General features: G+C 43.7%; 1 protein-coding gene and 1 long non-coding RNA gene across 2 annotated transcripts; one reads left to right on the top strand and one right to left on the bottom strand.

Moving 5' to 3' along the window:
- Nucleotides 1-1361: 1361 nt before the first annotated feature.
- Nucleotides 1362-26817, bottom strand: cntn3a.2 (contactin 3a, tandem duplicate 2). The gene is given in 23 exon segments (XM_067239073.1): nt 1362-4248; nt 5230-5395; nt 6102-6214; nt 6487-6669; nt 7379-7492; nt 8415-8649; nt 9364-9408; nt 9410-9435; nt 9891-10040; nt 10279-10437; nt 12152-12269; nt 13920-14089; nt 16394-16521; nt 17080-17230; nt 18031-18160; nt 19330-19466; nt 20508-20692; nt 21078-21180; nt 21811-22014; nt 22220-22315; nt 23117-23292; nt 25942-26064; nt 26756-26817. Coding segments are annotated over 23 exon segments (3072 nt in total). The 3' UTR covers nt 1362-4150.
- LOC136945696 (uncharacterized) lies at nt 9358-10203 on the top strand. Its single transcript, XR_010876856.1, has 3 exons — nt 9358-9420; nt 9495-9557; nt 9916-10203. It is a non-coding gene; the product is annotated as an uncharacterized lncRNA (long non-coding RNA).

Here is a 26817-nt window from a genome sequence, read left to right as displayed (position 1 = left end):
CTTCTGTGGCACCGAGGGTTTCCGGGGTTTGAGAAATATACACCTAATAAACAACAGCTCCACCAACTGGACTGGAGTAAAATGAACGCAACCTTTTGGGGGGAAATTGTTTCAATATCTTACCAGGAGAGAGCAGTGTTCACCAGCAGAATCTTAACATTTTACTAAAATTCACACAGTTTCATTACATATTCTGTTCAAGGAGGCAGTATAATGAGAGATACTAGTTTGAGGCTTTAATCAGTATAATGGCAACTGTCCTAACTTGGCCTATGTATCAAACTGTGGGGAATCATGCAATAAAGTATTGGCACCCTTTGGCCAGTTCACACATCCACTCCTACAGATTTGTCATCATTTCCAGTGTTTTAGATGTTAAAACACCTCTGCCCTCAGATACACCGATCAATATTAGGTTTAGTTCTTTTAGGTCTGGTCTTGTATCGACACACAGACTTCTCCTTATGTGGATGTGTGGTGTTGGAAGAAGAGCCTTTCTTTCTCGACAGTTTCTTCCTCTTCTTATTGATCTTTTCACAGGGTCCTCTCTCCTTATTATCTTAAAAGCGTCTCCGCAACATTGGCTTAATCAATACTTCAACATAGAGCACCCAGCGATCCTTTCAAAGCAGAAGAAGCTGAATTTGAAAGAGTGGACCTTGGCTATAATAATCCAAGGCAGTCAACCATTAGGTTAAGGTAGTGCAAACTAAGCCAATATGTCCTTGACCATTTGCAGCTTCAAAGTTACATTGAGTTTCTCATTCATGCCGTTTTTTAGAACTTACTCAGAGTTCAAGATTTAACAGCAAATGCATATAAATGTGTTCTGGTAGATTAAGCAATTACTGAATGCACACAATTTCATGACACTATTGAATATCAATGTAAATTACGTTCAGCTTCTGACTATACATTAAACTAAAATAAGCCACACCTCTATAACCAACAGTAAATCTATGTTGTAATTGTAGTAAACTACAAATACACTTGTCCATTAGGATTCAATCACTAATTTAACCTATCTCATCTGGTTTCTGTTATTACTGTAACATTTCCTGTCATGTTTTAGTAAACATGCATGTGTAGTTAGTTTTAGCTCTCTGTGTTCAAAGTCATCAGTACTAGTGTATGAAACCCATTAAAAGTTTACAATGGCATCAATACCCTTTTTATGGTGACTCATCAGGTCAAAGCAGACAGCCACTCTGCTGTAAAATGTGTTAATGGAGCTGCAGAGAATAGGATCAAAGAAGAAGACAAAATCCAAACATCAAAGAGAAAAAAATTTCCTCAGTGAATAATTTTATTACCTTTTAGATTTAGAAAACACAAATACACCAAACAATATTGTACATGCACAGCTTCAGTATACAAGATCCGCCAATGTCTTTTCAACGTGAAAACTCTCTTGATACAATCTCATGGAGATCAGTTTTAATACTGAAGTCAAACATTAAGTCATCTGACAGTTGAAACCTTGTTTTGTAAAATGATCACATTTACAGCATGTCTATTATCTCAGTCGGCCTTTGAATCGTTTGTTTAATAATGCACTTAGCCAAGTTCTCAACAAAATTGGTTGACTTATGATATATATTTGAAGATACTGTATATCAAATATGCTTCTTTGACAGCCATAGTGGCAGCTTCTGAGAGTGTATCCTTTGATTTCAATGGTTGACTGAGGATTCCATTAACAATACATATTGTGATCCAATCAAATCTGCTTCTGTCATGGTTTTGACTCGCATTGAAAACATTGGGTCCGTGTCCTAGTAAATTATAAATCACAGGTAACAGTGACCAATTTTAAATCATCTTTTGAATAAAACATGACTTTTGTTCTCCAATTTATCCAAAGCAACACTTGGCCTTTGTACAGAAGTGTCAAAACCAACTGATACATGACCTATAATTAAACATTAAAGAATCCCATCTCCACAGTACTGATACTAATACGTTACAAAACAATGATGGAGATGAATTTTCTGCATAAAAAAACAACACAAAATTCATTGTCTGCGTATCTTTAGAAGCAGATCATTTTAAAACTTAGTTCTAGAGATTTCTCTTTGTAAACATTTGTTGGTTTTCAATGACATTCTATGTTAAGAGGATGTGTTGGTACAGATGAAATCACACAAAAAGCCACGTTAACAAGCATATAACAAAAAGCGCATTTCTACCAATACTGCTGTCATCACTGGAGCTGTAACTCAAACTTTATCCCAACCAAGCTCTCTGCAACGGCTTGGTTTTTAGAACTCATGTATACAACTGAAGCGTTTTCCCCCAAAGTCCCAGGGCCATACAAATCAAGTGCACCTACTGAATTTGAAAGAAAATAAATGCTGTTTTGAACCATGCCTGAGTTGGAGCAGGACCCCGCCCTTGCGAGGTGACCTGAAGTTGTTATTATTCTATTTCAAAATAAATACAATAACGTCCCCAACGCTTCTGGCATCCGAAGACTTGAACCATGACGGGTACAATAAATGGTTTTCTGCTTTTTTTCTTCAAAATAGCTGAATGGTTCTCAAAGAGACAGTCCACTATGACACACTAGGGTAAGTTAGTACGCCGCCATTAGGAAGTAACACACACACACACAAACTACAAATCTCCCTTTTCCCATCCTTTTGGAAACATCCTAAATTAGCTCCACCTAGACCCTGATAGATCTGTCTTCGGTCGCTGTCATTAGAACCACAACTCCTGTATCTCACCCCTAGACTCCCCTAGGCTACACTCTCATTTATTAAGATGTTGTAATGACTGCTAAATCATGGCACATTTCAGATTTCCCATTTGTCAATTCGGGGGCATGAACAAGACCACCGGATCGTGTACTGCCATAGTTGTAGTATATCTTCTCTCTATCGTGAGACCATCGAAGGAGAACTTGAAAACCTGAGCATTGAGGCTTTGTTGGAACACACAAGTGAGGCACGAGATGAAGGAAAAAAAGAAAAACAATAGTGTAGAAAAGGATGATTGAATCTGGGACCAATTTACACTGTGGGTTGGGGGAATTACCTGGCTGAAGAAGAAAGAAAAAAACAACTGGCAGGCTGAATGCCGTTGTGAGACTGGCAGACTGCAAGCTTTTCACCTCTCCTCCTCCCTGCTCTGGTTGATGTTCTCTGAGCGCTCTGGCACAGAAGAACGTCTGTGTGACACAGATGGGCGCCTCATACACACTGATGGGGTGGAGACAACACTATCAGACGGTTCGCTTGCGTCCTTATAGCAGAATACAACAGTAGGTGGTGAAATGCTCTATACAGCCTGAATCAAATCCATCCATCTGGTGTCAGACCAGTTTTTTTCTGATTTGCGTGGCTCGCTAAGGTGGTTCTAGCCTCGGGGGTACATTCAGCTCTGTAGCGCAACAGCAGAATGACAAAAAGGAAGATGGCTGGCACTCAGCCTCATCTGAGGCTCTTACACAGGGCGCCTCTGGAATCTTTTGACAGTTCGTAATTATACAACAATTATGACCTGTATGGGCGGCAGTAACAAGACGCAGCATTCCTCTAACTGTACATCCAGTGGAGTCATTTTCCTTACAACAACCTCATATGCATCCCCAAAGGCTCAGGCACATTGACATTGGGTGGACAACCATAGCTGACTGAGTTAAGTAAATAAATAAAAAACTAAACACGCTCAAATCATTCGTATAACATAACAAATGGGCATCATGTGAAATAATGTAAAATCTCTCATTGCATTATGACTGCAGAACTGAAGACACCGACGACAGTATGGTCGAGCTAGCTTAGCATTTACGTAATGACAAGGGGGCTCCAACTAGTTTGGCACATGAATGGAAGTAAGGCATTTGTGACTTTCCGGGACAGTCATATACTAAAGTGTTTAGACGCAGCCTTGAGATTTAGTTTCGTCATAAACCTTCACAACACTTGTCTTACTTGTGCTGTATCGTTCCGTGTGCGTGTGCCCCAACCTAAATTCTTAGTCCGCTAAAACGTATGAAATAAATGCTTTTCTTGTGTTGCCTCCAGAATGGGAGGGATTGTACCGCTAACGGCAGAGAAAAAATAAACATGGATGTTTTGGCCCGGGTTTGGATTAGATGGCCAGTGCATTTAAACTGAGGAACAGAAACTCGGTAGTCATTCCGTCATGACGTGGACCTGCATGTTGATAATGCGATGGCGAGGAGTAGAGAGAGAGGGGCTCTGTTCAAACTCCAGCCTCCCGAGCCTCGAGCGCTCATACCTGGATGAGACAAACATAATAAAATCAGTAGCTTTCATAACAGCAAAGGCAAAACCTGTGAGTTGCTGAAGCAATGTTTGACTCAGTCTGACCTGTGGTATTTTCTTTCACCAGAGCTTTTCGTTCTCATTTCACAAGAAAAACATAAGAAGAAAGTTTTTTTGTGGGGTTCGCTGACAAAAGCTGTGGAATGTGACTGAATCAAATTCATTTTTCTACCACTCAAGTGCTGTTCTATCATACTGTTCTGACCACTTTCAAACTTGCATCCATTGCATCACCCAGCACGTGACCAATAGAAACTCTCTCCAGGAGACTGCTCTCTCCCTCCCTTTCAATACCTTTGACAACATTGAAAATGGATGAAATGCATCATAAGTTTGATTTGAGAGGCCTGCAATTGTCTACAATTACATCCTGTCTTACCCTTTCAACATCTCACTGCAGAATGTCAACATGGCAAATTAGCATTTAGAAGAGGCAAAAGAGTTGGGAGAGCTACTGAAGTTTCATAGAACTGAAATGATATCCCGCCAACGCGGAGTGGAGTTGGAAGTTAACCTATCTGACAGAGGCAGATTTCCCTGCATACTGCAGAACGATATGAGCCGACCGAGCCAGAGGTCGTCTGAGGGTCTGGACGGTTTAGAGTTCCAGCTGGACGAGGCACCTTGCCTCCTTTAAGTTCCTCTTAGATGACTTCATTTACAGGACAAGGCTAACTAAATATTGATCCCGACTAAGGTTATTGTCTCAGTGGATCGAAACCCCACATTAAAGTTAATTAGGCATATATATATTTATATATACATACAAACATTAAATATATATGCTTATTATATATAATAAAAGGATATATATATACATACATACACACACACACAGAATATATATATATATATATATATAAGCATTTATTATAGCCATATTCCTGTTCTTTGTGTAAAAGTAGTTCAACATTAATTCTGTGGAGCAGCTTACTCAGCTTGTGTATCTGGATGGCGTCGGTGGCAGGGCCCAGCCCTCCCTCGCTGAGAGCCCTGATATGGACGATGTAGTCATCATCGGCAGGAAGGGTCAGCTCCGCTGTGGAGTTGGTGGTGGTGAGGGAGCTCACCTCCCGGTGTTTCAGACGCCTGTAGGAAACCTGGGCGGGACAGGGAGACACGCTGTCATCTCCACGGAAACAAGATGTTCTTTCATACAGGGAGAAGGTCCCATTTACATTACATTTAGATTACATGTAGTCATTTAGCAGACGCTCTTATCCAGAGCGACTTACAGTGAGTACAGGGACATTTCCCCGAGGCAAGTAGGGTGAAGTGCCTTGCCCAAGGACACAACGTCAATTGACACGGCCGGGAATCGAACTGGAAACCTTCAGATTACTAGCCCGACTCCCTCACCGCTCAGCCATCTGACTCCCTAGGTCCCGTGTGAGATGTTTGAGCTGAAGCTAAACATTCTGTTCCATGTCTGGCTGCTCTGAGCACATCCATCTAGCAACTGTAGAAGGCTGGATGGAAGTATTTTCACGAGGATGGACTTCGACAGAGCGAACACAGTGAAAACATTGTGGAAAAATGTATAGGAATAACAAGGACCGATATCGATATTTGTCGTAGTTACATCATTTGACGAGAGGTTAGGTGCCTGGACAACTCTTAGATTAGTCAAGCAGCTTGGCAATGTTGTGGAAGTAGAACATGTGTTAACAAAGAAGGCCCAGGGCTCTCTGTTGGATCAGCAACAACCCAGCCAAGATGAATAGAACTTACAACACATTAGCGAACTAACTAATTAGCCATTAGCCTTGGTGAATGGGAAAGATCTTAAGCCTAGCATGAACTCACTTTGTAGCCAGTAGCTTCCGACTCCGTTTCCATAGTCACCACAGCATCCCAGTGTAGAATGAGCAGAGAGCCAATCAGAGTCCATTCCACGTTCAGCGGCGGTTGCCCTGGTGCTGTTGAACAGAATTTATTGCAGTTTCCTGGCGGTGTTGCCAAAAAAAATGCATGTCGCCAAAAACCTAATAGTGTAACAATTGATGGCCTCTCTGGGATTAGATTGGGAGGAGCCCACCGGAGCTACGCTGTCGCTGCCAGGCAGAAGGGCTCGCCAGGCACAGTCCAACCATCACATCTAATTGGAGCCCTGCACTGCAACTGTGGGCTCCGCCACCTCCCTAATTCCTCAAATGGAGGGCAGTGTGACTGGCCGCCTCAGGATACTTACGTGGTTTCTTTGTGGTGGCGTTGATGGCAGGGAGGAAGGGGCCTGTGCCAGCTGTGTTGAACGCACTGACGGTGAGAAAATACTGACTGTTTCCTGTCAGGCCACCCACGGTTGCTGTGGTCTGGTTGCTAGGCACCCTCACTTTGCCCATGGTCTCTGGTTTGGTGTCGTCTTCCCAGTACACTACCTGGGAGGCAGGAAGGCACAATCCTGATCATACGTCTGTGGGCTACAGTGTTAGTTACATGCATCGAAATGATAGTGTTATCCATCTTTTTCTCTTTCTTTCTCTCAATTTTTCCTTTGAATACATCTGTTCTCTCCCCTCTTTGTCATATATACATATGCTGTTTATATACTTCCCATATCAGTTCAAAAATCTGTCTATAAAAAAAAGTATTTCAGAACAGAACATTACTAATACTTTAAAAGCTGTAATTCCCTCTAGGTGAAACTGTCTGGCCATGGTTTAAAGGTTTTTAATGCACTTTCTCTGAGTTTTAAGATTTTGTCTGCAGCTTTTCACACTATCTCCCTTCGCCCTTCCTCCTAGGCCTTGATAACAGCAGTTTTATGTGGCGAGACACAAGAGACAGGAACTACAAAACTCGGGTGGATGGGTAAATTGCTTTTGTATTCTAAAACACAACATAAAAAAAGGACCAAATTGCCTTTTTTTTTTTTTTGGTAGCGCAGTGAGGGCCCGTATAATTTCGGTGTTACAAGTCGTCCAATCAAATCAGCCGTTTCCATGGATACAAAGAGTTTGGAACCGAGAGAGTTCCGAGGTACACCATGGATGACAGCAAGCACCATGGATGACTGCAAAGCTTTGTAATTTTGTGTTTTCACCAAAACGCTCTCGGTTCGCCTCTACAAAAAGAAGAGACACGCACCTCGTAGCCCAGAACTCTTTCAGTGGCGAAGGAGAGACTCTGCCAGGTCACTTCTATTTCAGAGGCAGAGACACTCTGGGCCCCTACTCCACCCGGCACCAAACTGGGCTCTGAAAGAAGACAGGGAGGCAGAGGTCGCCTCTGGTTGCTGCTGGCGACGAAGACAACTTGGAATAACATATTTCCAGCCTGGCATTCTAACATTTTCTCATTCTCATCACCCTTAGTGTGGCACTGGCTGTGATGGGTTAGAAGTAAATTAACTTCACATGCATTTGTTCTTGTTCAGCTGAAACAGGGCCATACAGTACTATTGCAAGATCACATAAGAGAAGTCGACTTGTCAATCTGAAAGGGAGAGGAGAACTAAACGGAGTTATTGTGTGGGAAGCTCAGAGGGTGTTACATTTACATTTCGCGACTTACAGGAAGTACAGGGACATTCCCCCGAGGCAAGTAGGGTGAAGTGTCTTGCCCAAGGACACAACGTCAATTGACACAGCAGGGAATCGAACTGGCAACCTTCGGATTACTAGCCCGACTCCCTCACCGCTCAGCCATCTGACTCCATAGTGGATGCACGTGTTATCTGAATCTGTGAGGCAGAATGCTGTCCCTGAGGGCTTTGGTGTTATAGTCCTCCCATCCTCCTCCCAGCAGCCTCATCACAGTGGGATAAACAGCCAGACAACATTATGTAATATGGTAGCTGAGAACTGCCATATGGCCAACAGTAGAACGGGTTTTAACGTGTGTGGATGTGGGGGGGGGGGGGGGGTGGGGTATGTGTGGAGGTGTGTGTGTGGGTGGGTGTGCGTGTGGATGTGTGCGGGTGTGGGTGTGTGTGAGTGTGTGTGTGGATATGTGAGGGTGTGGGTGTGTGTAGGTGTGTGTGAGTGTGTGTGTGGATATGTGAGGGTGTGGGTAGGTGTGAGTGTGTGCGTGGATATGTGAGGGTGTGGGTGTGTGTAGGTGTGTGGGTGGGTGTGCGTGTGGATGTGTGCGGGTGTGTGTGTGTGTGAGAGTTCGCACCTTCCTCTGCAGAGTAGATGGTGACCACTGGACTGAAGGGCCCCTGGCCCTTGCTGTTGTAGGCCCCCACCTTCACGTGGAACGGGGAGAACGGCACTATGCTGTCGTTGCGGTGAACGTAACGTGATGCTCCCGGCGCCGATGTCGCCACGTGCGTCCACACGACCTCGCCAAAGGCCCGGAAGGCGATGATGTAACCGAAGCTCTCACCGTTCTGAAATTCTTCGGGGACGGGCTGGGAGGGAAACACAAAACTATAGTGATATTAAAACACATACAAACCACTGACGTACGGCTAAACCGTCACGCTGAAAAGTCCCCCGCCACCCTCCAACAACATGCAGAAGAAATGGGTTCCTGACCTGCAAATTGTTTTTCATTTGCCACCTCACTAAGTGAATTCAACAATGACCAAGAGCGACAGTTGGGAAGATTAAAACAAATGATATATAGTCCTTCAGGCTTTTTATTAGGACATTAGTCGATTAGTTTGTGAAATTAAACTGTTTGAATAATAACTTTTTAAATGTTTTTTGCCAAAGTCATTAAACTTGCATTTCTTTTTACCATACAGATTTCAACGTTTTAGTTCAGTGCTGTCTAAGCCCTGCAGTAGAGTGAGATGGACTGCAGATTGGATTTGACTGAACGCTGGCCTTCATTTTTTATCACGCCTTATTCATGGATTCCAATTTATCTGTCTGATGCCATGTACTGCTGGTGAGCCACGCTGCAGAGCCCTTCACGTCGACTCCTAAACTAAGGAGTTACAACAGCTGCAGAGGGGCCATGTTTCAGACGGGGGTGGGATTTACGACGGCCGCTGGGCCAAAACGAACCAGATCTGATTTAAGATGAAGTAAAGAGTGCCCTCAGTTCAGTGATATGCAACTAATGTCGACAGTTGCCCTTTCGATGGGAAACTGGAAACACAAGACTGATGACTTACCTCCCAGGTGACGACCAGCTCTGATCGACTGCCGCCCCCCCCCCCCCACGTCGGCAGGTGCGGAGTCAGGAACTACACGTTGATGACAACAACAACAAGAAAACGTCATGTTTGTTTTTTCTTCTCAGCAGACAGGCGACAACACCTGGATCATGCGTACGGTGTTTCAAGTTTGACACGGATGAATATTTAAGGTTGTTTTGATGAAGAGCAAGTAACTCAAGTTTTTCAGGTCAGGTTGCGTGTTGGGGACTACTTGAACACTGTATGTGCTCAACGCTGCCTAGTAAAGAACCTGGTCTCATGTTGAAGGGAAACAATATATTAAAGGGGAAAACTACATCTAAGTCACACTTGGTATTCTTAGTGAGACGAGTGGTTAAGAAGGCCTATTTGTTTAGTTGATGTGATGTTATTGTTGTACGGGTTCTGGTTAAAATACTGATATTCTGTTAGAATTGTGCAGTCTTGGTTATCTGCTGTACTATAAAATGTAAAATAAATAAAAACTGCTTTTTGTATTTGACCTGCATCCTCTGTCCTTGTCTTCAGAGATGAAGGGCTGGGTTCTCCAACCCCAACACTGTTCCTGGCCAGCACCCTGAACTCATACTCCACCCAGGCGTTCAGATCCACCACCGTGGCTGTCATGGTGCTCCCCTCTATCACCTCAGGGACTGGGGACACAGCAGGGGTGGTGCACGTCACATCAGATACATCCGTAATTCCTGTGGACCATTGCTGGGGTGTGTGTGTGTGTTTGTGAAAACGTCTGGAATAATTTTCACTCAAGGCATGTCAAATTGGATGTGTTTTCTTCGAATTCTCTGTCTTATTACAATACTGGATCTCCAGGTTTAGATTCCAAAGGCCTGCCTTTCTTTAACACAACAGCCAGCAGTGTAAATTAGCTACCTGTGTTGACTCTCTGCCAGCCCACAGTGAAGGGTGTCCTCGCCTGGATGAGGTAGGTGGTGATGGGGCTGCCGTTGTCTCGGCCAGTGCTCCAGGAGAGCTGTGCTGTGCTGTCTGTCACCTCCTCCACAGTCACTGTGTCTGGGGGGCCTGGGGGGCCTGGGGGGAGCAGGAGGGAGCACAGTCAGACACACGAGCAGCCGCACACACACTCTCACACACACACACACACACACAAACTTATATGCATACATACACGCAAGCGAGCAGCCATATACACACACAAACACACAAAGTGACACACATTACAGGGTCTGGAAGGCAATTTAATACGCTAACCCTTTTTTCTTATGTTAATCTAACTTGCGTGTGTTTCAACAGCCTAAGCAGACAGGTATATGCAAATACACAAACAAGAGCCCACACACAAAATAACACCCATTATACACCCAAGAATACAAGGCAATTTAACACTCATCCTCTGGAATTAAGCCAGCTATTTTCACCCAACCTTACTTAATTTATCCATGAAACACAGTCTGAAAGTACTTCGTTATGCGAGGCAAATTAAAAGGTAAAAATGAGAGGCCTGTAGGCCAGTGTTTTCCCATTTATTTTCATTATTCGGCCAATTAGAGAGAGGGATCTTTCTGCTCCGCCTCGTCGGCTGTTTCCTGTTGTACTGAAGCTGTCTGGTTATCAGAGATAATGGACCACCAGAGAACAAATGAGGAAGACCACCTACGAGCCACAATAACACTAGCGTAGCACCGCTAATACCTCACAACGACACTAGCGTAGCACGGCTAATACCTCACAACGACACTAGCGTAGCACCGCTAATACCTCACAACGACACTAGCGTAGCACGGCTAATACCTCACGATGGCCTTCATTAGAATTGGGCTTGAAGACAAATAGGGCTAATTCAAAATATATATATATATATCAATACTATAGAAAATAACCAGAAATGTTACATGGGAACAAAACACTTCCAATGGATAAGCAGTAATAATGCAACTCAGTTGTTCAGTCAATACCATTTTATTTGGTATACACATTTTGAACGTGTATTGATTGAGTATTCAGCTTGAAGGCTGGGTATTATTCAATGTCTATGGAGGCTTTGGTTCCGAGGCACTAAATGCAATAGGTATGTGCTCAATACATCAGCATGTCAACACAAGCTTTATTTCACGATATCGATCTCTATAAAACTCATTAGAAGCCCTTGAAAAAAGCTTTGATACGTTGCCCTCATTAAAACATATTAATGGAACACACAATCAAGGATCAATTCCTTATCTCCTTAATTATATATTCTTGACAGAGCCAAGGGGCTATTGTCAAGATCTTCAGCGGTGTTAAAACAGTCCATTATTAACACGGACAGACCGGAACACAATTTATCGTAGAATCAGCACAAGGCTAAATGATAGGATGGCGGACGTCTGGCTAATTTTAGTTTCAAGACACCTTCCCACCTTCCAAAGCTACTGTCATATCACAGCACAGGAGAGAGCCTCTGTCACTCACCACAAGCGCCATAGAAACACATGCAGGCTATGCCAACGCACGCTGGAAGAAAATGACAATTAAGACATCCTCGGATTGTCTATTCATTCATTTCATTTGGTGCTTCCTCTTGCCCTTTCCTGAGGCAGTCACGAAGCATATTGCAGACAGAAGGTCCTTAGCCAAACTCTCCAGTAGGTCTACTTCTAAATGCCACTCCCAGTGAGACGAGTATTGACCCCTATTGGGCTCTCCGGAACATGACGCTCCACTCCACTCCCCCGTGTGCTGACAGCTTGTGACTGGGGTGGTGATTTAGTGAGTTGAGAGAGAAAGAGAGAAGTGGTTTCCTTACCTTTCACAATCAATATGGCCACCGCTGACAGGCTCTCAACGTCTGTGTCGACCACACAGATGTACTTGCCGGCGTGGATAAGCTGAATGTTCCTCACCATCAGATCTCCAGACAGTCTCTGATGAGGCAGACATAAAGTTCAAGCAGCATCCCTTCCTGGTTACTGGTTGTCGACAAGTTTAAGCAGGGCTCCTGAATGTTGTTTTTATGTTTTTTTTGTGTGGGGGGGGCATCTTTCATGCTTTATTGGACAGTTTTATGTGTAGTGTGACGACAGGAAAGGCAGGGAGAGAGAGTGGGGAAGATATGCAGCAACTGGGCTTACATGGTACATGCACTATCTGGTGAGATACTGGAGCGCCTCCTTATGAGCGGTTTGATGAAGCCTCATTAAGATGTCATCGGGTATACATCAAGAAAAGTTGGTACAGAGACAGGCGAAGGTCACTGCAGAACCATTAATAACATTTGGATGCTTTCCCCCCCCCCCCTGAAAGTCTCTGCTAGCTTATTACTGTGGACGCAGCCCTCACAACCCTTTAAGAACATGAGAGACAAAAATCCATTCACTTCTTAAGTGTCTGTAGCCGCTATTCTCCATGTTGAGAAGGAGAAAGTGAAAATGGGCCCAGTAGATTTTCATCTCTGAAGATGGCTGCTAGCAGCAAATGGTAAATTAGTGGTGAAATCCCTCTCTTGGCAATTGGCAAGGGAAGGCAGTCAGGCCGATTTGGTTTAATTATGGAAATTAATTCCTTGAAGCTGTGAAGTTAAGTTGATAATCTCTTTGGACTGGGGGCATTTGTGAAGAGTGAATCTCATTTCGGATAAGGAAATCGTCAGTCGCACAAACACAAGCAGAATGTCTAATCTTGGAGGGGACAGGGTTTGTGGGTGTTCTCAATCAAGTCTCAACATTTTGGGGGTTTTTTTGAGGGGGGGTGGTCATTTTGTTGAAGACATTATATTTTTTCCCTCTAAAACATAAACCTCTTGTTCAAGGACGATGGAAAATAATGATAACAGCAGCTATACAAATGGCAAAGACGCAGCGTCTGAAAGGAGCACTAATGGATTCACTGTGGAGGAAACATACAAAAGGTGGAGGCTACCTAACTCTGATGGAGTGATTTGGCCTTTATTGAAACATCTGTTCACTTTCCCTTGAAACAAAATGGATTGAACGCGTTTCATCCATCTAACCTATAACTGAACATCAAGTTAAACTATCATTTGAAAAGACTGCACATGCAAGCGGAGAGATGAAAACAACAGGGAGTCAGGTGGCTGAGCGGTTAGGGAGTCGGGCTATTAATCAGAAGGTTGATGATTCGATTCCCGGCCGTGCAAAATTACGTTGTGTCCTTGGGCAACGCACTTCACCATACTTGCCTCGGGGGGGAATGTCCCTGTACTTACTGTAAGTCGCTCTGGATAAGAGTGTCTGCTAAATGACTAAATGTAAATGTTAACCAGACTAATCGCTGAAAAAAAACTGCCTTACCTCGTAAAATGTATGAGTGACACTGGCCATGTCTGATTTTACAAGGATTATTTAAAGGGTTGGGAACAGACTAACTTAGCAGGCTTCCAGCTCGTCTAGTACTGGACGTGAGTGAATATCTTTTCCAGTCAAAGAGGAAGAGAGAAGCTCAGGCTGAGAGTGGGATGGAGACACTGGCAACTGTTCCTCCCTACAGGGGGGACAGCCAGACTGCTCTGAACCGGAAACCACATCCTGCTTCCCCTCCCAGACAGAGTCACTCACCCCTCCCACCAGCTCAAAGTGGTGGTCTCCTTTGGCGATCAGCTGCCCGTTGAAGGCCCAGGAGAAGGTGACGTCGAGGACGGGGTCGCTGGCCACTTGACAGGGAAGCACCAGACTCTCTCCCACCATGATGTCCATGTCCACAGGACCCTGGGTGATCCGGGTGGGGTCTGGACACAACAGTGGGGTGTACTGGTGAGTACAGCTCAGGGGTAGAGATGGGTTTGGATGGTTATGGCTCAGATTGAGATGGTTACAGCTCAGTGGTATAGCATTTGATCTCCCCCTCTATAAGTCATTTGGATAAAAGATGGATACAAATCTGCTAAATGAATACATTATTATTCTTACATTATTAAGAGGGGAGTTGACACTGTCGGGTGGTTCTCTGGGTTGAGTGAATGAGTGAATGAGTGCCGTAATCACAAATGGACGGATACAACCACTGTTGAATGTTTGATGGTTTGACAAGTGAAAACACTCAAAGCAGAGAAACAATCAGCCTAAAGCCTTCTCTGAAGAGTCTCATGTCTTCTCATATCTCTTCATGCAACAGTAAATATCATCTTTATCCTACAGTCTTTTCTTATCCTCATCAAAGTTCCTCGTGCCCCATTGTCGCAAGGTACTAAACTCACAAGGTCATTAACCACAACCCTGTGGAAATAGAACAGAACAGTCCTTACAATGGAATGCGTGCATGGTTCTATTGGTTCTACAGAACGCCGTCTTCTAGGTTGTACAGTACAGACTCCATTCCACATGACAGCCTCCAAGGTACATGGTGAGATATTCTGAGAAACTGAACACGTGATACCTGTTAATTACGTAGTCCAACATCCACAACTGTGCCCTATTGCTGTGACAAGTTACATTAAAACACTGTGGTTATCGTGAGCCAGGGTAGGCCAGGCCTATCCAATTTGTTCTAAGGCCTACCCAATAAAGAAAATATCTCCGAAAAATTCTGCACCAGGTGCACATCGCAAAGTAAATAAGTAGAAAAACTGAAAAGATGCCTATCCATATTTTTCTAGGCCGAAAAATATTATTCTTGTTGTGACCGCCAGAAATATGCAGCCAAACAGAAGCATTTACTTAGTTAACTTTGAATTACCTCCATGTGTTTAACACATCAGTAAGCATATCAACAGAAAGTGTAAAGGTTGGAATTGAAATTATAAAAAATTTATAAAAACACTTGTTTGTATCTTTTACTGAATTACTTCTCGTTCATTCGCACATTGTTTGCTCATTCATAAGTGGACCTTAAACTGAGGTCAGTTTAATGTAAAATCGATACACGCTGTTATGTGCTTATTCTTTTTTTCAGCGTAAGCGCTGAGGAGCACAGCAGTGACGGTCTGTCCCAGTAAGGAGTGATACTCACAGCCTCCACAGGTCCTGTAAGCCCCTCTAATCCGGAGACCAATTACAATACACAATCAGATAAAACGCAAGGAGGTGATTGATTCTTAGGAGGTGGCAAGGCAGCAATTCACATTGCGATGGGTTACGTTCGTACACGCTGAGCAAAAAAGGAGGGCACTCATTCAAAACTGATACAGACATTGTTTGGTTGAGCCTGCTGCGCTTCAAAAGTTGAGATAATCGTATCAAATAAATTTGATAAATCACAAGGCAAGAAGAGAGGGGTTGGACGAGATTGGGGAGGAGACTGCACGTTTACCTTACGTGGACATCAAAGCAGGAGAGAAGTGACATGCAAATAGTGTCCTTTGAGGCCTTAAGCCAGTGATAATCAATGCAAAGGTCAAGCTACAATGGACACTAGCTGCATTAATCCTGAGAAAAAAACACTTCAAAGTCTTAAGAAACTCAAAGATTGCCATCACAGACCTGAACAATAACATCCAGCCCTTTATTAACAGCAACTTTCACAGCAAGTGTTAATTTAGGAGTGTTGATGTACCTCTTGAGAGTGGACCTATAACTGAAAAATGTAAAACGAACATGTAACAACTCAACAAGTACAATGAAAACCCCTGTTGTTAAATTAACACTTTGAAATAGATCAATACACAACCTGGAAGCTATCCATTTCACAGCTATTCGTCTCTCAACGCAGAAATTGCGATGATGCTGTTGCATCGCTAACACAATAATATCATATCACATACATCTTTATTATTTAAACTAAGGGGAATTTCATAAGGCACAGCCAAATGGTTGCTTCAGCAAGACAAACAAGGCTCCAGGCTTAACTTGACAAACACCTTCTTAACGCAAGGGAAGACAGCTTGTTAAAATGAGAGTTTCTGACAACAACAAAAAATCTCAGGACTACTTTCGTGTTGTGTCCTTAAGTCTATTGACTCGACAGGAACAGGCTCATACCGGAGGGAATACTTGGTGTGCCAGGGAAGGAAGGAGAGTACGACAGGAAGATGGGAAGGAAAACAGGGAGAAGTAAAGATGGGAAAACGGGTAAAAGCAAGGTACGAGTCGTTTACCAGTAACCAGGAGTCTGCCGGTGGTGCTGGAGGTTCCAAATCGGTTCCTGGCAAAGCACGTGTAGCTCCCTGCATCCGACTTGGTGACGTTGGAGAGTCTGAGGGTTCCGTCTGGTGACAGAGTGACCCTGTGACAGGGTGAAAGGAACACAGGACAGGTCACACTCCCCCCTGCTCACTGAACCTAAGGAATTCTGTCGTGCAATTAATCCGATTGTTTTAGAGAATGTGGGTTTTTGGTTGTGAATGTCACATCGACCTCAGCACTATAAAGAAAAGGATTAAGATCTCAACATCAGTGGAGTATAAAAGCGCATAAAAGAGTCTAAAAGCAGGCTCAATCTTTCCAGATCTCAGACTTGGGGGACAATAGAGCTGTTACAATAGAAATGAGCAGATTGAGCGTTCAACCTTTAAAGCGAGATGGGAACAGCCAGAAGAATCTAACTGTCTGTTTTACATTTACATTTACATTTAGTCATTTAGCAGACGCTCTTATCCAGAGCGACTTACAGTAAGTACAGGGACATTCCCCCGAGGCAAGTAGGGTGAAGTGCCTTGCCCAAGGACACAACGTCAGTTTGCACGGCCGGGAATCGAACTGGCAACCTTCGGATTACTAGCCCGACTCCCTCACCGCTCAGCCACCTGACTCCACTTTTGTATCCGGTGTGTCTGAGCTCTACCTGTCACTGGTGTGGATGGGCAGGTTTCCCTTCTTCCACACAATGCTGGCCGTGGGGTAGGCCTGGGGCTTACACTCCAGACTCACGGTGCTGCCTGCCTTGGCCTTCAGCAGTGCTCTGAGGAGGCTCCCTGTGAAGTCTGGAGGAGAGGCTGGGGGGGATGGGGAGAAGGGCAGTAAACAAGGTGGACAGTTGAGGGGGGAGGGGATAGATGGTGAGGGGGGGGCAGTAGGGGGGGGGGGGGATAGATGGTGAGGGGGGGGGGCAGTAGGGGGGGGTGAGAGGATAGATGGTGAGGGGGGGGGCAGTAGAGGGGGGTGAGGGGACGGATGGTGAGTGGGGGGGGCGTGTTTAGAGTGTGTTTAGAGCGTTGTGCATTGACACGAGGAGTTCTAGAATCTCTAGAATCAAGTATTGAAATTGTTGTTAGTAACAGGCTGTTTTGAGATTGCTGATATTCTCTCAGGATTTTAAATCAGCTATGGGATACATTTGTGAAACTAAATGAAGAAGAAAAGTCTGAAACTATTCAGACTTTTAAGACCAATTTATTCATTGACAGGCATGCAAAGCCATTATTTGATAAGAGGGGAATACAGTACATTTCTTTATGGACGAGAATGAACGAAGTGTCACCTTTTGTAAATTGGACGATCACAATCAACATAATGATCATTATCAACATTGGATTTGACTTCAAAAGAGAGTAAGGGCAATCAGGTTAAGATAAAATCCCACTTTTCATCAGCCATCTTCTCCAAACAACCACTTCAAAGTATCATCACGCAAAGTGTAGAGCCAGTTGGACGTGTGTGCTCCCCACCACACCACTCTTTTAGTCCCTATTACTCACTAATCCTTCCAACCTTTAAAATGCCTCTGATATGACCTTTAATATTCTTTGTAACCACTGACACGAAGATTGAAGGCATAGATTAAAAGATAGCTTACCCAAAACCATGAGCTCAGCGCTGAAATATATCACACCATATTTATTCTCTGCCATACACTGGTACATCCCAGCATCAGCCAGGGTCAGCACCGACACAGACAAGATGCCATCGTCAACATGAATCCTGTCCTGCAGAGACAAACACACACAACAAGCTAGCTACAAGATCTAGAACCTTTTAAACCGATATTTAAAAAGAAAACATTGGTAAAAACCACAGCCCTGACAACAGGCAGTTGGAATCAAAATCAAACAGGCAAAAAAAAAACAAACACACAAAAAAAGACTGATGGAATTAGTACCAGGCGGTGTGGTTTCAACAGTTCAAGTTGAAACAGTAAAAAAAGAAGAAGTTTAAAGGGGATTCTGAGGGAACAGCTGGTGTATTTTACCAGCGTTTACTGTGCCGTCATGTATTTCTCACAGTAGGTTACCCTCGAAGCAGAGACGATTCAACATGAGGCATGAATAATGAAAGACGAGTACTAGCTCTACTTGGATCAAATGGAGCAATCTCTACAGGAACACACTGATACACTCATCGGCACGCAGAATCTACCCAAGAGACAAACACACGCACGTAAACAAGCATGCACACCTACACACGCATACCATGTACACATAGATGACGGACGCACACACACATATGCACCCACACACACACACCCACACATATGCACACACACACACACACACCCACACATATGCACCCACACACACACACACATATGCACACACACACACACCCACACATATGCACCCACACACACACCCACACCCACACACACACACGCACACCCACACATATGCAGTGTTTCACAACTCATAACAATGGTGTTCTCAAATACAGGCAAAAACATAAGGTTAGCAGCTCCCAAAGGTAAAATCGTCTGCGTTTCCAGAAGGTTAGTCTCACAGAGGTGATATCTATCTCCATAATCTATATACAGTAGGAATGTATAAAAGGCCTTTATGGAGCTACACCGGAGCACTGGTTCTTATGAAAAGGCAAAAACATTGTCAGCCCAGGGCGCCATGGTAACTCACTGGGTAGGTTCGATTCCGGCTCCGGCCATTTCCGCATGTCTCTCTCTCTCTCTCTCTCTCTCTCTCTCTCTCTCTCTCTCTCTCTCTCTCTCTCTCTCTCTCTCCTACCTCTACCTCTAAATGTCTCTGTCCAATAAAGCCATCAGAAAGCCAAAAATATATATTTTTTTGTATATGTTAATATTATTATGTTAGTATATATTATCATACAGTCAGCCCGCAGTTCTGCATCGAGGGGTGTCCTTACTTACCTCAGAGACCAGAATCTTGTTGTTCTTCAGCCAGCTGTAGGACGGTTTGGGCTTGGCGTTGGCTCTGCACTCCCAGTACAGCCTCTCCTCAATAGCCATGGCTGTGTCCTTCATGGTCTGGATCCACTGGGGCTTGGCTGAAGACACACGCAAAACATCACGGCTATAGAAGTGACAGCACCGGATGTGTTAATATAAGGTCTGAAAGGGGAGGTCTTCTGTCCTTCACCTACAGTATACAGTGTGGTTGATCTGTGATAGTAACAGGCAGAGAACGGACCCGGTATCCATTCAAGACCGCCTTTTATATGACGGATAAAGCTGACAAAGCTTTATTTCTTAAAAGGACATTTCTAGGTTCACCATGTTCCTGGTATTGTGGAGGATTATGATGGATCTTTTGTGCGGATTTCTCTTGAACTTCTCCCTCAAGGCAATCTTCCCCTGAGGCACAACAGGAGCACCGTAGTACCAGAGGCAGGAAACTGTCACTTTGCTGTTCTGTAACTATCCTCATCCTCATCTTGGTGGTTTTCACAGCCTACCACACGTCGACCCCCAGATTCCCACCCCTCACACACCTAGCACCTAAACCAGAAGCTTTTTTCGGGGAGTCGTTTAACACTTGTTAACATGCATGGTGCACTTCTCAGCACCATGCTGTCAATTCCAATTACAGAGGCGTTGTTTACCTCAACCACAAGAGTGTGGAACAGCCAAAAACAGGAATCAGAGGTGAGCCACGCATCAAATATGCAATAATTGCAGTTAAATTACAAGCAATTTCTGAATTGTTGCAGTCTGTGAACGGCAGAGCTTTGCTGATCGACCACCAAGAGCCAGCGATGTTTGAAGACAGAATATAAATATGTTAATCGACTGCGAAGTTTTCAAGGCTCCAATGCGTCATGCATAGCAACAGTGGGTCACACCAATAAATGTGTTTAACGATCTTCAAACCCTACAAACCGGATTTTGCTAAAATAGCTATTCTAGGCCTAATAAGCAGTGCTAAAGCAATGTAATCGCATAATTGCCTGTATTATACAATAGATATGATAAAGTTTTTGGTTAACGCCCCATAAACTTTAACATTCATTTATCCCATTTAGCCTACCTGCGCTTAAATGTCTGCGTTTGTGAGGTGTGCGTGAGGCGTTTCAGCTGTACGGCAGTACCGTGGAAAGCGAGGCGACCTGTAGCGATGTTCTTGCCCATCTTGTTTTCCGCTACGCACTCGTAGCCACCAGTGTCATCTTGCTGGAAGCTGGGTATCTCCAATACCGCGTTGGAGTACTTCATCTTCACCTTGCTGGGGAAAGGGATACCGTTGGCTCTCTTCCAGGTAATCTCAGGGACCGGACTGGAACACAGAGAGGAACGTAGCTAGGTGGATGTGGGGAAAACAGACGCCTCAAGATTTAAGAGCAGTGTAAAAGCCAAGTTCACGTTGTTATTAGCTTTCTTTTTTCAGAGCCAAAATACAATGTGTACAGTAGACCATGTTATCACAGCTTTGTTCTATATAAATTCACATTTCCCCCATTGAACCGGAAGATCACACGTTTTTATTTTTGAAAGCATGCGGAAGACTTCAAGACGCACCATTAAAAAACCCTTCAGAAAATAACGATGCATTGCTACAGTCTAACAAACATAATTGCTGCTCGCCTGCTGCTCTGTAAAAATCCTGTAGTTATTTGACTGATTGAAGACAGGCAAGATTGAATCCAAGAAATACAGCTTACTTCCCAAGAGCAAAACACTCCAGTGTAACCACTGATCCCTTCGCTGCCGGTACGTTGTCAGGGAAATGAACTTCTATTTTGGGCTCGTATTCACCCATCACTCCTATGAAGTGCAAGCAAAAATACTTGTTCACATTTTCATTATTCATGACTTACAAGCCATATGACTTTGCGTTATGGGACAAACAATAGCATAGTAAAACAAACAGGAAAAAAATCACACGCATAACCATTCTCTCAAGGGTAAAGACAAGTCGAGTCACTACACAACTAACACATGCAGTCGCAAGAGTGGAATGATAAAACAAGAACAAATAATTTTAAGCTCTTCAGGGTGGATAACCATATACTATACTTTTTGGAGGGTCTGTCTGACTTGTAGTTTTATGGTTAATGTTTAATTCATCCCCAAGGCAATGTTTTTCTTTCTGAGAAAACTAAAGAAAGTTCCAATAAAACAGCCCTCCCAGATTACAGAGGACTAATATAAAGAGCAAATACAGAAAGCCTCTCAAAGAAGTAGGAGATATTTTAGCTGTGTTAAGATGAGTAGGCCTGAACAATAGAGTGCCTCCTCTATCTCCTTGAGAGAATCTCCAAACATGGCTGGAAAGGGGGGAGTCAAGCAACTTCAACCATTCCTGTCACATCAAATCACGTACTTTTCCGTGCGCGTGGGAGAAGGAGGATGCGTGTTTAAAGACTAAAGAAACAGGAAGTTGGCGTGACTCACCGTCGGTCCTGAGGACTAGCGAAGTGGGAGAGCTATGAACCTTCCCCTTGGTCACGCTGTTCATCACCACGCACGTGTAGTTGCCAACGTCCGACGTCTCCACCTTCGCGATGTACAGGTTCCCGGTCTCCTGGGACACGAAACGTCGGCTGTCTTGTTGAACGAAGTACGGGTACTCGTTAAAGACCCAGGCATAGCTAAGGTCTAAAACGGAGAAGAGAGGAGTCAAAGGCAAATGTTTAAACAGTATAATTTGGACAGCGCCATCATCCAAGGACATTTATTTAACTCTTTGCGAGTCGAAAGATGTGACATCTATATTTTCCACACACTAATGAGGTTGGCTCTTGGAAAATAGAACCACGCAAATGATTCCCAGCTTGTGGATGGTGATAAAATGTATTTTCACCTCCAGAGGATGTGGGAGTTCCACACAGTAGCACAACTCCTTGTCCTTCTCGAACTGACACGGCACTTCTGGTGTGGGGTTTAAAATGATCCAAGTCTAGAAACACACAAGTCAGAATACAGAATCCATTCACAATCGATTGAGTGGGAGACCTTTCGTATAGGCTCTCAAAACAATGGCCAGTTTAATTAAATTATAATCCAATTTCAATCAATTAAGTCCCCTAAAACAGATTTGTGGACAGGGTTTAAAGATACTGCATAACCCATAAATGAAGACATAAATTAAAAGCCATACCAGTATTCACTATACAGGAAGAAAGTCAATTAATAAGAGAAAAGGTCACTGGTGTCAGTTCGTCAATAAGCTGCCATGTTGTGAAGCAACATGTGATCAAGGGCTAGCTCTTTTATTGCAGTTCAGCATCCTAATTGCTTCAGGGATAAATTAGTTCCCAGCTCTGTGATTTTTAAGCTGTAGTGATCTAAAACAGCTTCCAGGGGGCAGAAGTTTAAACGGTCCTATGAGGAGGCAGTGATGGCGTTGGCCTTCCTGAACACTTGCCTTTCGGAGAGACAGCTGTGTCTTGTTCAGCCTTGTGACCTCACTGGCTACTTTCAACATCTTATTTAGTCTGTGTCAGCCGCTGACTAAACCGTCCAAACTCAGCAAGCCGCGATTCAGACGGTCAAAATGTATTCAATAAAAATCTCGCTGAAACTAAAACATCCAACTGCGGACATTTAAAGAAAACCTCTGTTCCCTAACTGAGAGCTAGGAATGGTTGTTGCAAGTGTCAAAAAGCATTTGAAGTGAGATAACAATCCTATGTGGATGTTCTGTGTGACAGACCAGGCCTTGCCATTCGTTGTGTTCATAACTGTCATGGTGACTTACAGGCAAACTGCAGGCTGGCTCTCCGGCTGAGTATAGACCCCACTGTGTTGTAGGCTGTACACTGATACATCCCTGCATCCTGGTACCGATCCAGACTCCGGATAATGAGGTTGCCCCCAGACAGCCGCCGTCGGCTACCCAGTCCCAGATTTATGAGGGTCCCGTTCAACGACCATCTGTGAGGGCAAACACACCCTCAGTTTCTGGCAGAAGACATCCTGCATCACTCTCCTGTCCCCCCTCAAGAACCAAAGGGGGTCCAAACAGATCTGTGAAGTAGCTAGGTGAACACTAATCGTTCGAATTGGACAGTGTCGTAATTATTTCACGGCGATACCGAACGGAAGACGATGAAATGGCACAAATATTGGGGGGTGAAAAGGCTCAACTGAGAGCAGCACTGCCTCACTGGCAGGACAGAGAACTCGAGAGAATCGAACACACCTATTTCAAGTACACAGATCCCAGTCTGAAACAAGACAATGTTATTCCTGGTATAGTGTGTCGTGGTACATACTTGTTTCCACCTCCGTAAAAGACATGTAATTTCACCCTGACAAGGAAGAGTGGTTGCAATGTACACTGGTACTAATCATATGATAAAAATAGTAATAGTATTACTGTTAATGTTATTACAATAATGAAGGACACAGGTATAAACAAGTCACTGAATTGAATACTTAATAATGCTTTCACACACAACCTCGATGGACCATTTGAAGACAAGTAAACTCGCCATGTTCTGGTCTATTGGGGTCTGGAGCTAAAAGGAAAGTACACAACTCTTGAAAATTACTGTTAACAGGTCTTTTTCCTCTCAAGTTTGAAAAAAAAAGAGAAATTATGTTTTAAAATCCCATTGACAGTTCTTTGTGTAGGAGCTATTAAAATAGATTAGCACTGGACAGGTTCAAGGTTATGGCCAGTACATTTCCCGTGTCTCGCTCTGACTGAACAATGTACTGAATAAGCAACAGGCTACAAACCTTTAAAACCTTGGAAAACTCGCATGAAAATCTTTTCTGGACAAGGACCTCTTGATTAACATTTTTTCTTTTCAAAAGCAAACTCAAGTACAGTATTCTAGAACCAGGAAATATACAGAAGGTAAGGCCAACTGTAGGTTTTGGTCTGCCATTTTCAGACAGAGAGAAAGAGAGAGATAGAGAGAGTGAGAGTGAAAGTGAGAGAGTGAGAAAGAGAGAGAGAGAGAGAGAGAGAGAGAGAGAGAGAGGGAATGAGAGAAAGAAAGAAAGAAAGAAAGGGAGAGAGTGAGACAGAGAGAGAGAGTGAGTGAGCGACAGAGAGAGAGAGTGAGTGAGAGACAGAGAGAGAGACAGCGAGAGTGAGAGAGACAGAGAGAGTGGCAGGGCCAATAGTGAAAGCATAGAACGTAGGAAGTGCTGTAGCCTATTTACACTTCAAGAGAAGAACTGAAGAGTGGCTGAGGGCATGCAGAGTGGTGCACAGCGAGCCTAAAAAGACCCATCACTAAACACGCTCGCCTCGCCTTTAATCAGCACGCGGAAGCACCTCACCTCAGCTGTGTGGGGATACCAAGCACGGACAGTAATGAAGGCGTGCTCTCCAGACTGCAAGCCACTCTCTCATCAACGCTATGTGAGACGTGTAGCAGTAGTAAACTTCAAGTACATGCCTCAGGTACTTATAATCAATGCCCAAGTGAGCTACAAGTCTTATAGCGTTTATTCTGCTGCAGAGCTTGGTTGTGAGGTAGACATGCCACTTTTACATGTCACTGATGCAGAACCGCATCCAATTACATCTGAACAGCTTCCAAATGCTTAACCAGTGTATGACAGAACCTGGATGGGCTTCAAAATGGAACCGATGGGTTAGTTCCAAAATCTCATACACATTCCGTCCTACATCAACAATAAAGTACAGTTTGTATTCGTAGCAATTACATGCACACCGGGATCCAGCCCAACATATCTACAGAAGAAAAGAGTATAGTCAATCAGAGCTTTACATTTTCGCTTACTATTAGTGAGTTGTAAACATCCTGACATCATGATACAGAGAACGACATAACCTTACATTTTTATTCATCAAGCAGAAGCTTTTATCGTAAGCCGACAATAATGGCTGTAAAAGTAACTGATTAGCAAGGTCCTCCAGTTGCCTCTTTTAGATGGAGTAAATAGCCCAATATTCTCTGGGTCAGTCTGTGCCAGAAGCTTAAAGTCAATATAACTCAACAGTATTTTTCTTCAAGCTTATTCCGATAACCTACATCCGTATAACACGTTTTTAAAAAGCAGTTTGAAACGTTTTGAAGCTTTTTCTGTCCTGAATATGGAAGCCAGTTGCACATTTATTTTGTACTGCCTATAACTTCCAGCCTTCCTATGTTTCCCAGTTCATTTGTTTGATCTGTCCCCTGAGTTTAGTCTTATTTTTGTACCTTCCCCTGCTTATAACCTATATAGGCTCATTGTCTGTAAGATGTCCTTGGGTGTTTCTAAAGACGTCCCTCGATTTATTATTATTAGTGTTATTATTAGTGTGTACACTATTAGTGTGTAATAAATTTTATTATTTATCTGTACAGTACAAAAGATGATAGAGGGTTCCTGAATACAGCGTAGTAGCTCGCCAGACATGTTACATTTACATTTAGCAGACGCTCTTATCCAGAGCGACTTACAGTAAGTACAGGGACATTCCCCCGAGGCAAGTAGGATGAAGTGCCTTGCCCAAGGACACAACGTCATTTGGCACGGCCAGGAATCGAACCAACAGCCTTCTGATTAATAGCCCGACTCCCTAACCGCTCAGCCACCTGACTCCCTCCCCCCTACCTGTACTGGGGAGGGGGGATCCCTCTTGCGTCGCACGTCAGGGTAGCCTCCTCCTCCAGGGAGTCGATGGGGATGAACAAGTCTCCAGGCTCCATCCTCCACCTCGGCCCGTGGAAGGAGCCACTGTCCAGGCAGTCTGGAGGAGACACAAGCAAAGACTCACATGTAGGAAGCCATCTTGGCTCTTAGACACAAGCAAAGACTCACATGTAGGAAGCCATCTTGGCTCTTAGACACAAGCAAAGACTCACATGTAGGAAGCCATCTTGGCTCTTAGACACACGCAAAGACTCACATGTAGGAAGCCATCTTGGCTCTTAGACACAAGCAAAGACTCACATATAAGAAGCGATCTTGGCTCTTAGACACAAACAAAGACTCACATGTAGGAAGCCATCTTGGCTCTTAGACAGAGATTCCAAGCAAGAATATGGAGAAAAGTAACTATTTAGATCACTTACAGAAATTCCTAGCAGACTACTTTTCCAACAATACTGAGAGAAAATCATTTTTTTAATATATTTTTTGCCAACAGACAGAATTCACTTGCTGGAAAATCTGCTGATTAGGTGTTCAAAGACATGCAACGTTAGTTTTTTGCATTTGTAAACAGAGAGGTTTGTCTTAGCAAACATAACCGTCACTGAGTTACTCCAGTGTTGATATAAGTGTGTTTTGGATCACAACTTAGCTTCTAGATAAAAGTCATGACTTGTCATCAATTCAGATTGTGACATGATTTCCAGCTTCCTTAGATATCACACTTGGGTCATAAATGTCCACACACAAAAGAATTATTGCACATATAAAAGACGTTTTACCTGCCACACAGTCAATGATTGATAACAGTAGAATCTGTTTCCATGGTAACATCAT

Source organism: Osmerus mordax, chromosome 7 (genome assembly GCF_038355195.1).
Source record: "Osmerus mordax isolate fOsmMor3 chromosome 7, fOsmMor3.pri, whole genome shotgun sequence".
Lineage (NCBI taxonomy): Eukaryota > Metazoa > Chordata > Actinopteri > Osmeriformes > Osmeridae > Osmerus > Osmerus mordax.
The sequence above is the reverse complement of the archived record's forward strand: the minus strand, read 5'-3'. Positions and strand labels throughout refer to the sequence as shown.